At 41.4% G+C, this 19,091-nt stretch overlaps 1 protein-coding gene across 1 annotated transcript in view; it reads right to left on the bottom strand.

The window, feature by feature from the left end:
- Window positions 1-19,091, bottom strand: part of GCS1 (glucosidase 1) — a 450,551-nt gene that overhangs the window by 323,428 nt on the left and 108,032 nt on the right. Inside the window, exons 11-12 of the mRNA XM_089385790.1 lie at window positions 243-364; window positions 9-116 (exon numbers count right to left, since the gene is read on the bottom strand). Of these exons, the coding sequence (XP_089241916.1) occupies window positions 9-116; window positions 243-364 (230 nt within the window). The remainder of the gene's footprint in view (window positions 1-8; window positions 117-242; window positions 365-19,091) is intronic.

The raw sequence follows: 19,091 nt of genomic DNA, 5'->3' as shown, positions 1-19,091 counted from the left end.
ATAAATACCTCAGAGCTTCAGCTCCTAGAATTTGCTCTCGAGGAATCCACCCATCAATATTCATCAAGTCCAACCAATGTCCAATGATATCCAAGCATATGTGAAGGTCCCACCGCCTACAATCAATCAACGCCTAATATAATTTAATGTCACTATGTCAAGGAAGTGTTTAGTACAAGACAACCAAAATAAAAGGTAGAGAAAAGACACAATATTAACAATTTTTATCAGGAGCAACTTACCATATTAAAAGTTGATGAAAGCCTTCATCCCATAGAAAACCTCGTGGAAAGAAGGAACGACTAGGAACAGCTGTATAAAGAGCTGCTGGCCAGTATAACGCAAAATTATTGTTGACTCCATCCTGCCCAGAGATATAAAACATGTAAAAATCATTGAGTTTATATCATAAAAAAGATTGATGTAACTGCCCTCACAATGTAAATCTCAACCTAGATGAATCATTCAAATCATTAGCCATTATATAACAAACTTTCATGGAGGCCACCTAAAGATAGAATAGATCAATTAGGGAGTATATATTCATTTAAATTACTTTTCTGTTAATTATCTTTTCCCAACTGGATGCACTCACCCTGCAACTAAATTTCCCAATAGGCTTACCTAAACTAGTGTTTGAGAATCTCTCTCTTTGCAATGCTTGCATCTTGTCCTTCCTCTTTCTCTTGTACCCATACATTTAATTCCCCTATTATACTAACTCTATACCTACATCTTAAAACCCTAACTTCACTCTTTGCCATGAAAACATTAAAAATAGAGCATCCAATAGCTCAATTTTCCATCATTGAAAGATTTAAGAAAGTTCTCTATACTACATTAGGTCTAAGTTGCAAAATATATCACACCAAGGAAATGTACATATATATGGTGAATGAGCAAAAACAAAATAACATGAAAATTCTATCTCAAACACATATTTCAGTGTGTAAATAGATATGATCAAGGCTTCAAGGAGATAATGAAGAAAGGTCGTCGACAAATGAAACATTCCTATTTATGAAAAAAAATATATGCACGTGTTGTGCAATTATCTCAATACCTATATTCAAAGGTAACCAACGGAAATTGTTGATAACTAATAATAATGACTGTACCCAGCAAAAGTGGGTAACGCATAGGAGAATAATTTTCTCCCCTTTAGTAAGCCAGCTAGCCTGCAGTCCTATAGATGCAATGTGTGTGTGCATGTATATATATACATATATGAAAACATGCATATTCATACATAAATCAAGATAGAAATGGCATCCATAGTACATTTATAATTAATTATTCAAGCATCAACCATCTAGAATCTAGGTTCTATCAATTACAAACAAACATATGAATTTTTAAGTCATATAATAGAAAGTAGACCATTAACTTATACAATGAAATAGGTTATCTAAAATATATCAACATTGACATGACCAAATTGTATTCACCAATTCTAAAAGCACTGATGTTGCCAAATATTGTAGTTGTCAGGTAGCACGGCCATGCATGTTCCACTACTCCTCGAAAAACAATGTTCCACCATTACTTATATCGGGATCCTCATCACTAGTATCAGCCATCATTCTTTTCCTTCTGTCTAGCCCTTGTCTCTACCTCAATTCTCTAGGGACATTAGTCGACACAGCCCAATTTGGTTGAAACTGCCTAAAACAAGACTTAAAATATGGTTTGATCTAGATATGGTTTACTAAATATGGTTTAATCAATGACATTGGTCTGAGTGAATGGTACATTTTTTCAAAGACCATGACAAAGAAGTTCAACAATCAACACAACCAACATGTAGATATTTGATTGTAAATACCTCCCATTTTCAAGTTTGGTTTTCACATCAAGTTTAATGCCCTTCCCTTCAGTATTAGCAGCTCATATAAACTTGAATATAAATATCAAAAGGAAACTCGAGATCTACTCTACTTTTCACATTTGCTAAGAACACAAACATTCATGAAATTAGGACACAGATTTTTTGTCGACTCTGGAAAAACCCCGAAGGGAAAACCAGTGAGAGAGAGAGTTCTTTTATTTCAGATACAGAAATTATTACAGCAACAAAATTCAACACACAGTCAACTTATCTCCCTCATATTTTGCTCAGAACTCCTTAGGAAATGTCCTGACAGCTCCTTAGAAATTTCTGCTAGCAACCCCTTCATTTCTGTGTTGAAATGACCTCATTTTTTGTACCCAGATCTACTCAAAAAAATGTGCTTTATCCCGCTCGAAATTCATGCTAGCTACATGAATTTTCTTGCTAGGTTTTCTCCTTGAAAAACACGTTGGACCCTTCAAAACTTGTGCTGGTCTGCAGTTCTGATAGACAAAAATTAATGAGGTCTGTCTCCCTTGATTTTCACACCAGTTCTCCTTGGAAATCGTGCTGCTATTGACAGCACTAAATGCAGCCCTGACAGTCCTTGAAAATCAACCCAATCTGCCTCGAAATCTGTGCTCAGGCAGAAGCAATTAATGCACGAAATTTTCTCAAAATTTGTGCCAATCTACTCATCCCATACCTTGGAATCCGTGCCTGTAGCCTAGCTACTGTACTTGTTGTATTCCCTTTCTCCTGTTGTACTTTTCTTTCTCCTCTCAGCCTCCTTCGCTCCTTTTCTGCAATCTCACACATGAAGAATGACTCTCAAAGTGCCCTTTCCCCCTTTTTATATTCTCATAATAAAGAGAAAGCGCTGACCCCAGGATCAAGGGCTGAGATTAGATCTTAGCCTCTCTTGATCAATGGTGGAGATCTAATCTCACATTGACCCCCTCAAGTCCCCCTTTTCATTAATTGACCCTCCTAGTCACTTTAATAACATAAAAGGTACCATGTACTTTATGACACATAAAGTCACTTTAATAATATAAAAGTGTACCATGTACTTTATGACACATAAAGTCACTTTAATAATAAAAATTACAATGTACTTTTATAATCTCATAAAGTAACCAATAAAAAGTCACGTGACTTTAATAAACTCATAAAGTCACTTTTTAACTTTATAAAATCACTTTATAAAGCAAAGTTCCTAGAGAATGAATTATGCTTGGTTAGTTCTACAAGTTAGGTACCGTCAATGCAAAAGTACCTCCGAGCTACCAAAAAATAACACTCCCTCTTAGCGAGGGAGGTACTTCTGGCACCTGCACCACCCATATTTGTATCCAAGCCCATCTCATCATTTGTAGTTGTTCCCTCTAAACCTAAAGCCTAGCTTGCTACCTGCCCTGAAACATGCACTAAAAAACCTACCAGAACCAACCATGGTTAGAGGAGACTCCTCTCCCCTATCTCAAGCATCCTCCAATGTCATCTGATACCACGAAGGCCTCTTGACCAAGCTGGAAGAAGCCTCTCCTTTAGTTGCCTCTAACACTACAACTGAGTTTGAAATCCAACCGGATTCACCATCCATGGGATGTCCTCTCAGCTTGTACATCCTACCCTCACAGACACCAAGCACTCGTGTTACATCCCTATTACCGCTCAAACTAGCAAGGGATCTAGGGGGGATCCCTAAAGGGCAAATGTTAGGCCAAGGGCAACAAATGGAGACTTAGCCCACTGTCACCTTAGCTAAGGCTCCCTTCTATTTATTACGGACTTTCACCGATTGGAGGAGACCCGGTATGTATGGAGTCACCAATGAAGGATAAGTCAATGAGTGGATATGAGTGACCCAAATAAACCCATTACCCAGAAGAGTTTGAAGGATGGATTTTGCTTACTATCTAAGAAAGGTACTATGTAATCTAAGGAAAGGAAGAGAGGGTTTGAGGGTTAGGTTTATGAGATAAGACTTCTAAAGGAGTTCACCAATCCCTAAATCCTTGTTGGAGTTGGTATCCCGAATGATTCTTGAAGAATGATCTTTCAAAGGAACGGGACCACACAGAGCCAAGTGGACCCAACCTAGGGTATGAGGAAAGAACATAGCAACCAGTGATATTCTTACCCTAGACAAGGTGGGGAAAGGATCAAAGAAAGAACTTTCCCTTGAAGATGTTGTTTTGACCCTATGAGGTACTAGCCTTGGGGATAGCAGGGCAAGGTTTCATCTCGGAACTAGGGCTTGGATTTTCTCCTAACTCCACCGTTGAAATGGCTTCAAAATTGGAGGAGAGCTTGAGGAAAGGCTAGTGTGGAAGAACCAATGAGAATGAACTTTTCGGAGGGCTAGCTTGTCGGGAAATTGATGCCCTAAGTACCCCAACTTGGCTAGAGCCTAGACCTAGAAGGAGGTGAAGGAATATGATTTTTAGTTACCACCCTTGGTAGATCAATGCCTTAATCTTTGAGAGAATGGAGTCTATGATGAATATGAGTAGGATTTATTTGTTCCCAGTCAAGGAGGCCTCAAGATCACTTCGCTAGCCTTCTAGGTCAAGAAGAAGCGACTTTTAGATTCGGGAGGCCCACCTTCAAACATACGATCATGGCAAGATGGGTTAGGGACCACATGGCTAGCTCAAGTGGCGGAGAAAATGGCACAATGGACTAGTTGGTGGCTGCAAGGGGTTGCTAGCTGCTGACTGAGGACCATCTTGGAGAAAAAATTCTCCTAGGGATATTACCCACAAAATGGTGGGTAACATCTGCCTCCAACTGGAACGTGATCTCTCGAAGAAGTGGGCAGAGCTACTCGAACGGGAGGTCACGAGAACTCCAACAATCTCTTGGTTACCGTAGACCTATCACCTGCACATATAATAGGTGGAAAAATAAGGGGCAGCATGCTTTCGTGACATCTCATGATCACACATGTTAATATGCTAGGCCATAAAACCAACAGAAAATGAAATATGCAAATATGCATCTATCTACCATGAGAAAAATCATATGATGTTATTTCTAATGCAGAAATCAACATGCAATGCTTCCTAATCTACCATTGTTAAAATTGGCAACTAGGGCCAAACTCCATGTGGGTCATCTTATTAATGGAAGCTGATATTTTTCTTGGATCCCTCTCATCGAGAGGTGTAGGATTGATCTAAATATCATCCAATTCCGATAAGTATTCATGGAGATATGAATTATTTGTGTTATGGGACAATTCGTCAAGGTCGGCCAACAACCAAATAAACCCCACTTGTGCTCAACGTTTTAGGATAAATAGAGGTGGCCTTCAAGTCATTTCAACACACTTGGGATCTCTTCCTCTCTACTTGTCTTTGGGTTTTAGTAGGAGGAGAGATCCTAAGGGATAACGTTGCCTTAATCCAGAGGGCAAAAGCCGGAACTGCCGAGAATCGCTGGAATTGTCGGAACTGCCGGGAAAAGCCGGAACCGCTGGGAATAGCCGGAATTGCTGGAACTGCCGGGACTGCCGAAAACTATAAAAATTGTCGAGAACTGCCTGAACTGTCGGGAATAGCCGGAATTGTCAGAACTGCCGAAACTGTCGAAACTACCAGAAAAGCCAGAACTGCCGAAACTACCGGAACTGTCGGGAAAAGCTGGAACTGCCGAGAATAGCTAGAATTGCCGAAACTGTCGGAACTGCCAGAAATAGCCGGAACTACCGAGAACAGCTGGGAAAGCTAACACAGAGGGCAGAAGCTGGAAATGTCAGGAACTGCCAGAAATAGCCCGAATTCCCAGAACTGCAGGGAACAACCGAAATCGCTGAAACTGCTGGAACAGGCTGAGCATCTGTCTTCAAAGGAGAGCAACATGCAAGGGACAACTAACTAACATTGGGACAGTTGTAAGGTACTTAGCAACAAATACACCAAGCATGCAATGTTACAGCCAGCATGCAAGGGACAGCTAGCATGCAACAACAAGCATGCAAAGGACAACAAGCAAGCAAGATGCAACCAGCACATAGGTCAGTATGGAAACATGGTGCAGCAATAGCACATAATGCAGTATAGTGATGGGTACATTCATGATTAATTAAGTATGATGAGATGCAGCATAGTGACGATGGGTGCAGCATGGTGCAGCACGGTGAGGTGCAGCATGATGACGAAATGCAGCACAACGATAGGTGAAGGAGTCACCTTGGAGAATCAGTTGAAGCAGCATGTCTCCAACTGATCTCATGTATCATCTTCTTAGAAATGATCTATGCTCTTATCTAGATAAGTCAAAGTGTTGACTTCCATTGTAAACGTACTATCTCTCTCTCTCTCTGTCTCTCTCTCTCTCTGTGCTGAACTATTGAAAAACATAGAAGAAGAATCGATCAAGGGTTTCCCCACATTAGGGTTTGTCCTTGGCTAGCACCACATCTTGTGTCTTCTTGTCTTGGCTTGTCTTCTGCGATTTATGTTTATGTTCTATCTGCAGTTTACTTTAATGTTGATGTGATTGCTAATCTAGAAATGATATTCAACTAACTGTGAAAATTGAAATAAATTGCTCTAAGCATAGAACATACCTAAAATTAACATGGTATCAGAGCTGAGGTGAAGACAATGCCCAAGCAAGAGTGAAAGAGCAATCACCGAAGACAGTTGGGAAAGGAAAAAAGGATCAGTGGATTCCTCATCCCTCTTCAAATTCACTAAGGGTGAAGTCGAAGCAGAGAATATTATCAGAATGGCGCAGCAAAGGTTTCTGATGGCCTACCTAAAGATCACTTCAATGGGAAGTATGGATCTAAGGGTGGAAGGAAAGGCAGATGCCTTGGTTGTAATAAGTTCGGCCATTATGCGAAGGAGTGTCCGAATGGCAGAGACACATCTCTTGATGAAGATAACAATCATTCCAGGGACATCTTCAATGATCAAAGGAATGACAGGTAATGCAGGTCATCAAGGAAATGGCCGACTCTTCAAAGAAAGCAAGGAACCCCAGGTATGAAGAATCAAATGTTGTTTTTTATAAGATAAAGAAGCGTTATCTTGTATTGGCCCTCTCCTTCAGATTCTTTGGGAATCTGGCTTATTGATTGTAGTGCTTCAAGGCACTTCATCGGATAGAAGGGTGCACTCTCTAATCTGATAGAGATGGAAACAATCGTGGGATTATACTTGGAGCCGATGCCACCTATCCCAGAAAGGGTGTAGGGAATGTTACCCCTCAATTGAATGAGGGTAACTCGATTCATTTACAGAATCTCTTCTATGTACCTGATTGCAAGAACCTGGTGTCCATTTCAGCGATGGAAGTCAAAGGTTACGAGGTGGCACTCTTCGATGGAAAGGTACGTGTTTGAAAATAGAATTTTCAAAGATGTTTTTGAGTTCAGGGTTGTATCAAGTTGCAGGAAGTCCACTGGGGACCATGTCCATTGACACATAGCACCGGAGTTCTATCAGTCAGATGGTGATAGGGATGCCTGAATTCAAAAAGAGCATGAAAGTACATGTCTAAGATGTACCGAAGGAAAATCTTACAAGGGGACCATTCCCCTCATGTAGTAGGTCCACAGGTTTGGAACAAACCGAGGGGTTTGAGATTAATGATCAGGAATCTCACGTATGCAGGTGGAAGAAAGCCCTCTATGGCTTGAAGCAAAACTCCCCGGGCGTAGTATGAGAGGATTGATAGCTGTCAGATGAAGCTAAGATTCACTAAGAGTGAAGCCGATCCAAACCATTGTTTGAAGGTTGTGAATGATAGACCTCTCATACCAGCACCTTATGAGGACGACCTATTTCTGACAAGTGCAGACCCTCTCACTTGCAGAAGTAAGAGGGAGTTGGATTCCAGATGTGGAATGATAAACTGCAAGCCTGTGACTACATCGAGGATCTTAACTTTCAGAAGTTATATGGTAGTGATGTCGAACCAGATTTGGGAAATGCCTCTGAGTTTCATAAACTCATTCGCGTTGATGTTCTTGGTGAACTTCCGTCCGGATATATGGTTTGCAATTAGCATGGTGACCTCATATTTGGTTGAGCCTCACTGGATTGGTGCCAAGAATCTTCTGAGATATCTTCAGGGCACAATCTCTCATGGATTGAGATACACTGCCAAAAATATGAAATTGCATGATTATTTGAATGTTGACTTGGCAGGCAGTGTGGAGGATCACTAGAGTACCTCTCAGTGCTGGTTCTCTTTGGATTCTGCTTCAATATCATGGTTGAGTAGGAAGCAGAAGTCGGTTGATATAAGCACCGCCAAGACCGAATACAAAGCTACGAGTATGATCTCGTATGAAGCTGCCTAGTTGTGGAAGCTCTTCAGTGAGTTGTTTGTACACATGATGAATACCACTGTGATTCTCTGTGACAACCAGAGGGGGGATTCGATTATTGAGGAATCCCGTATTCGATGATTGCTCCAGCAGATAAACATCAGATACTGCCTTATCTGGGATATGGTAAGTCGATGAGCGAGGAGGCTCCATCGCATTGACACTGATGTATAGGTCGTAGACATTTTGTCAAAGCCTCGAGAAATATCAAATCTGTGACTTTCCTGAACGACTTGGAGTTGTTGAGAGACCTTCTTATAAGGGTCCTGCATGTTGCATGCATTGAGCTCTGGGAGCTCTGGGGGGCTTGGGGTACTTACTAGAGCAACATACGACCACAGGGCGACTCAGCCTCCCTGGTGGTGCGCTATGTACAAGATGACAGGTTCAACCTTCCCCTGTGATACCCCGTGGCGACTGTGGAACAGGATGATTAGTTCTCCTGTGGGCCAGGATGATTAGTTCTCATGTGGCAACTATGGAACAGGATGATTAGTTCTCCTTTGGGCCAGGATGATTATATATAGATCTCCTTTGGGCCAGGATGATTAGTTCAACCGTGGCAACTGTGGAAAAAGATGATTAGTTCTCCTGTGGGCCGGGATGATTAGTTCTCCCGTGGCAACTATGAAACAGGATGATTAGTTCTCCTGTGGGCCAGGATGATTAGTTCTCCTGTGGGCTAGGATGATTAGTTCTCCTGTGGCGACTGTGGGGCAGGATGATTCATTCTCCTGTGGACAGGATGATTAGTTCTCCTATCGAGGCATCCTACCCATGCAGTCTGGGACTCATGGGAAGTACCTCTCATCTGATCAATGAGCAGGGAAATGGGGTTAGGGACCATAGTAGTACTATCGATGGACGCATCGATGTATCTACCGTACTCCCTATGCTAGGATGACCTCCATTGATCTGGGATCAATGAAACTGATCTGGGATCAGTATGAGTGGTTTGAGACACTCTCTTGTGATATTGATCTGGGATCAATAAAACTGACCTCGGGCCAGTAAGAGTGATGTGACACACTCTCTTCAGATGAAACTAACTTCGGGTCAGTAGAGAATGGTATGAGACATGCTCGATCAATTCTTCTTCTTCATGGTTCAGCAGAGCAGAGCAGAACAATGCAGGGCACTAATGGCAGAGATAGTACAATCGGACATATGGATCAGTGGATGGAGTTCTCCCTAGTTGAGATGGAGTGCTAAAATTGGCAACTAGGGCCAAAATCCATGTGGGTCATCTTATTAATGGAAGCTGATATTTTTCTTGCATCCCTCTCATCGAGAGGTGTAGGATTGATCTAAAGATCATCCGATTCCGATAAGTATTCATGGAGATATGAATTTATTTGTGTTATGGGACAATTCGTCAAGGTCGGCTAGCAACCAAATAAACCCCACTTGTGCTCAACGTTTTAGTATAAATAGAGGTGGCCTTCAAGTCATTTCAACACACTTGGGATATCTTCCTCTCTACTTGTCTTTGGGTTTTAGTAGGAGGAGAGATCCTAAGAGATAACGTTGACCTAATCCAGAGGGCAGAAGCTGACACTGTCGAGAATAGCTGGAATTGTCAGAACTACAAGGACTACAGGGAATAGCAAGAATTGCTAGAACTGTCGGAACTGCCGGGAACTACCGGAACTGCCGGGAATAGCAGGGTTTGGCGGAACTGCAGGAACAGCCAGAACTGTCGAGAAAAGTCGAAACTGCCGGAACTGCCGAGAAAACCCAAAACTGCTGGAACTACCTGGAATTGCCGAAATTTGCCGGAACTGTCAGGACTGCCAGGAATAGCCAGAACTATTGGGAACAGCCGGAACTGTCGGAACACCTCGAAAAGCTGACGCAAAGGGCAGAAATTGGAACTGTCAGGAACTGCCGTAACTGTCGGAACTGTCGGGAATAGCAGGAATTGTCGGCACTGCCAAAACTGCCAGGAACAGCCGAAATTGACGAAACTGCCGGAACAGCCTGAGCATCTGTCTCCAAAGGAGAGCAGCATGCAAGGGACAACTAACTAACATTGGGACAGTTGTATGGTACTTAGCAGCAAATACACCAAGCATGCAATGTTACAGCCAGCATGCAACGGACAGCTAGCATGCAACAGCAAGCATGCAAAGGACAACAAGCAAGCTAGGGACAAGAAGTAAGCAGGATGTAGCCAGCACATAGGTCAATATGGCAACATGGTGCAGCAATGGCACATAATGCAGTACAGTGATGGGAACAGTCATGATTAATGAAGCATGATGAGATGCAGCATAGTGATGGTGGGTGCAGCACGGTGAGGTGCAACATGATGACAAAATGCAGCACAACGATAGGTGAAGGAGTCACCTTGGAGAATCAGATGAAGCAGCATGTCTTTAACTGATCTCATGTATCATCTTCTTAGATATGATCTATGCTCTTATCTAGATAAGTCAAAGTGTTGACTTTCATTGTAAACGTACTATCTCTCTCTATCTCTGCTGGACTATTGAAGAACATATAAGAAGAATTGATCAAGGGTTTCCCCACATTGGGGTTTGTCCCTGGCTAGCACCACATCTTGTGTCCTCTTGTCTTGGCTTGTCTTCTGCGATTTATGTTTATGTTCTATCTGCAGTTTACTTTAATGCTGATGTGATTGCTAATCTAGAAATGATATTGAGCTAACTATGAAAATTGAAATAAATTGCTCTAAGCATTTAACATACCTAAAATTAACAACCATGCATACGATATAATCTCAAGTCTCAAGGAAAGAGGCGATACGACTTAATTTGACCGGCTCGGGCCAAAGTTCGTCGTTAAGTTTAGCAATGTAGTAATAGTCATCCCCAACCCTTCAATGAATCGTGACAGGTACGGGATCATTATCTACCAAGACGAAATCCCCAACCTTATATTCTTTCTTAGGCTTCCACTTCTTGCTTGTTTGAGAGATTGGCTGCTTGAGGATTCAGATTTCCTAGGTAGGGAGGATATGGGAAGGTTTCTTGACCTCGCATGTCTTGTAGTATGGTCAAGTCTTGTTCACATGTAGCAAATAAGCAAGCTCCCTATAAAGGATAAAAGGGGTGCCATCAGATTGCGGGATGGTTGCACATGATAGGTCCATTTGAAGATGCCCCCCAACGGTAGCTCCCCATTTCTGGGATAACAACATCCCCCATACATCAGGAAAATCAATAACAATAACATCCTTGAGGAGGGATACGTCAAGATTTCTAGCTAAAGAAGCCTTAAGGTCTTTGATGATACCTTCCACTTCCACAGGTTTGGAATTAAAACCACACACCCTTTTAGGCTGAGTAATGTTGAGACCCAATTGCTTCATAACAGTCAAAGGCATGATATTAGCGGAAGCACCTAAGTCTAACATGCAATTGTGTAAGAAGAGGTCATTGATAGCCAGAGTGAGCAAGAAAGGTTCATGCCCAGGGTTTCTGTCAGGAATATGAATGTTTTGCAATTCTTCAAGTAATTCTTCATCTTGAATCCCCGGGGACTTCTTAAGTTGTTGTTGTTGCTTAGGAAGTTTAGCAATCTCCTTTAGGGGAACAGGTATAGTCATCTATCCTATGCAGTCCCTATGTCGATGTCAAGTTTAATTTCCTTCTGCTTTTCCTTCTTCCTATATTCTTTCTTAGGAGGATACTTTTTCAAATTAGCTTTCGTTGGGGGATCCTTCTTAGGAGGAATTTTGGGGATAGATTCTTTAGGAGGGGCTTGCTTAGGTGATGGATCTTCCTTAGGTGATTCCTTAGGAGGCTAGGGGTTTTTGTCCTTTTCCTTTCGGGAATACAGAACCCCACTAATGGGAGGATGTGTGTATGACCCTCCCAGCAAAATGTTGAAGATGTCGGATTCGACAAGATTGGCTTGCTCATCAATTTGTTGATCTTCACTTTCATCCCCTTCACCTTTCTCGTCCTCAGATGAAAAGTTTGGCTCAATGGCATTAGTTGGAGCCAATGTGTTTGGGATTCGAGAGGAGTTTGGCCTATCTTCCTAATTTTTCTTTTTGAGAAGAGGTTTTCCTTTAGGGATATAATTTGATTTTTGGGCCCTTTCTAAGGCAGTGAATTGTTCATGATGACCCTATCACGTGCATTTTGTTCTTCAGTGAACCTTTCCATCCTTTTGAAAATGGCAAGGAGAGTTTCTTCATGTTGATCTTTGGACTTCTCCTTCTTGGTCTCAATTTTGGGCCTAAGGTGATCATTGATATCAACCTTTGAGATTCGTATGTTTTCTTCAACTTCAACAACCATTTCTTTAGCCTCGGCCAAAGTGGATGGTTTCTTATTCCTCAACACATAGGTGAGGTGACCACCCACTGCCTTTATGAATTTGTTGAGGATGTTGCCTTCAGATGGCTTCAAATGTTTAGGTATATCTTTGACTATCCTATCAAACTTTTGAATGAACTCTCGCACATCTTCCCTTCCCTTGGTTATTTGGTAGAAATTTTCAATGTTGAAGGTTTCTTGGGCATTGCACAACGACCTTTCCATGAATAGGTCTTCAAATTCATCGGAATCTTTTATGCATCACGAGGGAAGGCTAAGGTACCAATCTCTTGCTTGTCCTTCAAGTGATAAGGCAAAAAGCATCATGATACTATCTTCATCAAATATCATTCTAGGGGACATCTGCCAGTAGAATTCTTCAATAAAACCATCAGCAGTCCAAGTAGCATTACCTTTGAATTTGGGCAACAATCAGTTATATTTATCAAGTAATGGCTTGGGATCGTTACTCAACTTCAAAGGGGCAAAGACACTAACCAAGTGTCTTTCACTCTTGGTCATCTTGGGTTGATCCTTTTCAGAGTATGTGCTTGAACTATATGGCATCTTTGGAGATGTATCACTGACCTTTTCAAACTTAGGAAAAGGGATGGTTCCAACAGGTGATGGAGTTTCCTCTCCCCTTTTTGCAACAGCCATAGTTAAAGGAGGAATTTTGTCGCCTTCAAGTAAACTACGGGATTGGACAATGAGTGGAGTCACCAGAGGAATATTTTATAAATGTCCTCAATGAATCAATTCCTTAATTATTCACTAGGGAGGTAGACCTGCTCTGTCCCCGGCAACAACGCCAAAATGTTACCGCTCAAACTAGCAGGGGACCTAAGGGCAAATGCTAGGCCAAGGGCAACAAATGGAGACACAACCCATTGTCACCTCAGCTAACGCTCCTTTCTATTTATGGACTTTCACCGATGGAAGGAGACCTGGTATGTATGGAGTCACCAATGAAGAATAAGTCAATGAGTGGATATGAGTGACCCAAATAAACCCCTTTCCCAGAAGAGTTTGAAGGATGGAGCTTGCTTGCTTTCTAAGCAAGATACTATGTCTTCTAGGGAATGGAAGGGAGGATTTGAGGGTTAGGTTTATGAGATAGGACTTCTGAAAGAGTTCCCCAATCCCTAAATCCTTGTCGGAATTGGTATCCCAGATGGTTCTTGAAGAATGATCTTTCAAAGGAACAGGACCACATGGGGTCAAGTGGACCCAGTCTAGGGTATGAGGAAAGAATGTAGCAACCAATGATATTCTTACCCTACACATGGTGGGGAAAGGATCAAAGAAAGAATTTTCACTTGAAGATTTTTTTTACCCTTGAGGTACTAGCCTTGGGGATAGCAGGGCAAGGTTTGATCTTGGAGCTAGAGCTTGGCTTTTCTCCCAACTCCATTGTTGGAATGGCTTCGAAATTTGAGAAGAGCTTGCGGGAAGGCCAACACAGGAGACCCTAGGAGATCGAACTTTTTGGAGGGCTAGCTTGTCGAGAAATTGATGCCCTAGGTAACCCAACTTGACTAGACCTGGAAGGAGGTGAAAGAATATGATTTTTAGTAACCACCCTTGGTAGATCAGTGCATTAATATTTGGGAGAATGGAGTCTATGATGACTATGAGTAGGATTTCTTGGTTCCCAGTCAAGGAGGCCTCAAGATCACTTCGCTAGCCTTTTAGGTCAAGAAGAAGCGACCTTGCAGCTTTTATACTTCGATGTGCAAAGGAAATGGCTTATCAAGGTCAAATTCTTCGATAGACCGTAGAATTACCCCTAGAAGATTTCGCTCATATTACATGGCCCATACATTGAGAGATACTATAAAAGAGACAAATTCCACAATTTTAAGCAATAAATGCATGCAACAATTAGCCTTAGAACAACAAAAATCCCAGTCCAACGTATATGAAAAAAGTAAACAAGAATAGCATTAAAAAGCATGTACTTACATGTAACATATTATATCCAACCATTCACAATTGACAAGAGAGAAGTGGGACCAATATCCAGACATCAAAACTCATCCATAAAGCTCCAATTCGTCCTCTAGAAAAAGTATGAAAATCTCAAGAGAGATTGTAGATCCTAACCAAAGTGGTGATGAGCAAATGAGTTCATCTCACTTGTATTTATACACAACTTAGGAGTTTGAATGACAAGCCCTATAAGCTCACAATGGGAGCTTGACATATAAAATATTTATACACAACTTAGGAGACCGAACCTAGTTACATATTTCAACACTCCCTCTTAACTAGGAGGTATTCATAGTCCATACAAGGTACTTAGACATTCTCAATCTGAAGAATTTTCATAAGAAGAGTCGGATTGGTAACCCATCTGTTTAGCACCATATCATCCAACATTGTCGAATAGCAAGGCCTTGACTAACAACTCTATCTCTCCACAAGATCAGAGCACAATGCTGGCGATACCAATGATTTATAGACACCTTCATCATTGTCTCTTAAGGAACATACCCCACCCGGGTGTTCACAAGGTATGTCCTTCCAGGACTATTCTTATCTTGGATTCCCAGTCCTCAAAGAATATCGGTCCTCTACGACTACTCTTATCTTGGATGCCCTACCACATCCTCAAAGAGTATCGGATGCTAGATGCTTACCCAATCCTCCATTCTTTCTTCCCAAGTGAAGACAAGAATGATGTGCCTATCTCTCCCTCTCAACTAGGGAGGATATACCCATTCCTATGAAGGAATGTACCCATTCCTATAAAAGGAATGTACCCAAGTTCCCTCTCAACCAGGGACTTGTCCAAGCTCCCACTTAGCTAGGGACTTGCTTTCCAAGTTTCTTCTTTACCAGAAACTTGTTTCTAGGCTCCCTCTTAACTAGGGACCTATTTCCAGTAGCAACTATCTCTTCTTTGGTGGAGATCATGGGACCTTCAGCTGCTTGTAGAGCTCCTTCATTCGATGTCATGAATTTCATCTTCTTCGTCTTGTATGGCATTGGCCATCCATCACTTTCCTTCATGAACCATGTCAGTCATGTTATCCTTTCTTTCATCCGAAAGTGATCTGTTAGTGCATATATGAGTTTCCTCCATACAACTACCTTTTCCACATCATGTATCCTTCAGGATCTTCCATCCTTCCACATGAGTACTTATTTGTAGATGACATCCACAATTCTCTTTTGATAGTCCTGTATTAGCCCATCCAGATATTGTTCAAAATTCAAAATGAACATCAAATCAAAATTATCTTGTGTGATGGCCCTTCATCATGACATTTGCTTGTTGCAATATCAACATCCTGCACACATATTGACACATCTCCAAGATATTCAATGTCAAGGGTCTTCTTTCTTTTCAGACTTTACCAAGGTTCTCATATCTTTCCCATGGAGATATCTTTCTATTCATTATTACCTCGTTCATCATTTCTCCTCCCTAGGTCCACATTCCTCCATGGGGTCCACATAGGGTTAGCTTGCCCCTTCCCCTTGCCCAAACCTTGGGTCATGGTCTGGAATGAAGCCCAGAGGTTGATGTAGCTAAAAAAAACAGATAAAAGCATATATGGCCACATTCAACAGGAAAATGTACCACATAATGCAAAAGATGGCTGGGACAAATACATTAAGCACCTGGGCAAAAGCCAATACATGAGCTCTACCCCATCATCATGGCCATCACCCTAGTTCCTACAGGTTCTATGAGCCTTTTTCATCATATAGGAGCCCATGATTGTCCCAACCCCTGGTGGGCGACGAACCGCCCCCCTTTAAAAAGGGGAATTCAGTGCTATATCTTATACATCATGTTCTAACCCCTTGAACCCCGAGCAGTTAGTCAAAGAAAATCATAAAAAGGAAAAAGGCATAAAAAGAAAGGTGGAAAAATCAAGGCCAGGGCACCTCATGTACCATGATTTCTCCCTCCTATACATTACAAACCCAAGTGTGTGATTCCCTCTTACTAGCTACCCTTGTACCTTGAGGATATGCCACCACCTTTTGAAGGATGTACCTTGAACATATTATCCGCTTTAGAAGTAGAAAACCACCTAAAAGGGTACTTGGTTAACCCCATTCAAAGTTTAGGAGACATTGGCATATCCCGAAGCCCATTATGGAAGGGCAGGCCATTATGAAGTACCCACTTGTGGTCCATGATTTGGTAAGCTCATTTACTGATTTCTCTAATGACTTGTATAACAATAATAAATTTATTTTATATGTCAAGCTCCCATTTTGAGCTTATAGGGCTTGTCATTGGGTCTACAGTCAAGAAAGTCATTGTCATGTATTGAAGACCCATTTGGGCATGTTACATATTATAAAAGAAATTTTATTTGAGTCAAAAGACTGTCCAAGGCCTCATCATGCCACCAATATTCAAGTCGGCCTATTCACATGATCAAGTCGGCCTACACTCATGGACAAGTCGTCCTAATAAGAGCATTTTGACCCAATGAAAAGCCTATATAAAGAAGACCTCGACCTCACTTGGAGTACACACTTTACACACTTAAGTTCGATCACAAGGAAGAAAAGGAGTGCAAAGAAAAAGAGGATGAAGAAGGAAGACAAAGTCAAGTTTTTGGGATTGTTTCTGGGCTATTACTCTCCACACGTGCGAAGCAACTAGGCTCCTATTGCAGCAAAAGAAGCCGAGTTGTAGAAGTGAAGTTAGGTCATCAAGCAGAGTTATTTGGAAGTTGAATTCTCAAGGAGAGAGAATCCACCCAAGCGAAAAAGAAAGGATCAAGAATACACCAACATTTCTCACTCGTTCAAGGGTTAGAGTTTCTGCAGAAGAATCTGTTGGGTAGGTCAAAGTTGTAGAAGAATTTATTGGGCAGGTCATAGTTGCAGAATAATCTGTTGGGGAGTTCGCAATTGCAGAAGAAGTTGTTGGAAGTCAGATTTGCAGAAGTTGTTGGAAGCAAGGTTTGACTTGGTCTTGGAGGGTCTTGATCAAGGGTCAAAGGTCTTGTAATTTTTCAAATGAAGGTCTATAAGAAGGGAAAGAATTCTGGTGGGTTTTCCTCTCAAGTTGGAGAGGTTTTGGCCCTTGTTGATCACCTACTTCTTGTGTCCTATTGTTTCATTGTTCTTTATGTTTTGGTAGTTGTTTGATGATAGAGAACACTAATTACAATAAAAGAAAGAAGAAGTAAATCAAGAAAAGTAAAAAACATCACATGCAATTATCAAAAAGAAGAGAAATCTCCTACACTTGATGCCCCTAGATTTCTCACCACAGCCAAGCTTTACTTGCAACTATCACCCCCGAGCCGCATTCCAAAGCTTGAGGTGGGGTGCTTCTGAGAGTTTCTTTCCAACCAACACAACTGAGACAAGATATCACAAGGCCATTGTTGCCTTCATCCACTAGTTGAGCTCATTATAGCTCACACTCTTCAGGCAAACATACAGACATGCAAATATTTCACAATATAGAGAACTCCAACTCACTTTCAAGAGAAGCGAGTCCACTTATCAAGAAGGTTCATCAATGGTTAAACTGTCGATGGTAAGGAAATCACTCTCCAGGTGGTTCAACGATGATTCAAGCACCAGAGTTTTAGCCCAAGGCAACTTCTAGTGGTTCTTTCAGTGCTCACAAGCACCAGGGTGAATCCTTCCAATCTAGCAGGTTCTCCAAGCGACTAGCTTCCAGTGGTTTCTTCAGACTGACAAGCAATCCATTATCTTTAAACCATTTACACAACAAGCTTCACTTAGAAAGTTCCTCAGTTGTGTTTCTTTTTCCAAGATTTCATTCAATACTAAAGACCACTTAATCTCTTTCTTAGCTCAGTTTTGTTGTGTATCATTTTGTGGTCAAGTCTGAACTTCTGTGGAGAAGATAGGCCGAATTGCAAACCTTGAATCAGACCTTTGACCGGGTTTCGTGGAGGCCTAACTTGGCTTCTTAGTGGATTGTTGAGGTTTTGATCTTGCTGGTCAGTTTATCTATGATCTTGACTTTGATGTCTCTCTTGTTGAACTAATTCTATAAGGAAAGGATTGTTGGGTTTTTCCCCAAGTGGGTTTTCCCGAGGTAAAATTTGTGTTGACTCTTGTGCTTGTGATCTCTACTTTCATTATTCTTGTATGGTTTAATTTCTGAAGTATAATTTCTTGATGAAGAAGTTGTAAATGCTAAAAGAAGATATATAATCATCACAAGTAATTATCAGTTTCAGAAATAATTGCTAGTCTACATTGCAATTGGATTTTCAACAAAATCCAACCATGTTAAGCGTTGGTGTGCCCTAGACCACGAGTGATCCCAAGATGATTTTCACAACCTAGATGCCCCTAGGTCACAATTTCTTAGACCACAAGATAGTCCCCCAAAACATGAACATACTAGAAAACAAACAAAAAAGGATGTATATTTCAGCGCTATTCAACTTTGGATAGAGGAATGTTGTGTTCATGCATGCCATGTTGAGCATGACTTTGAGGTACTTGGTGATCTTCATAATGGTTCTTCACTTTCCAACCTTATAGTGAGGAAGATTCGAGCCCTCTTATACTTGATTATGAATGTCTTTTCATTTTCATCCACAAAAAAACAAACAAAATGAAAAAAAATATATGTAAGCAAAGAGCTAGGGCTAGGGTG

This window comes from Pinus tabuliformis, chromosome Q, assembly GCF_031772625.1.
Source record: "Pinus tabuliformis cultivar Carrire ecotype Pingquan chromosome Q, CPIR1, whole genome shotgun sequence".
Lineage (NCBI taxonomy): Eukaryota > Viridiplantae > Streptophyta > Pinopsida > Pinales > Pinaceae > Pinus > Pinus tabuliformis.
This window is presented reverse-complemented; position numbering and strand designations above follow the sequence as displayed.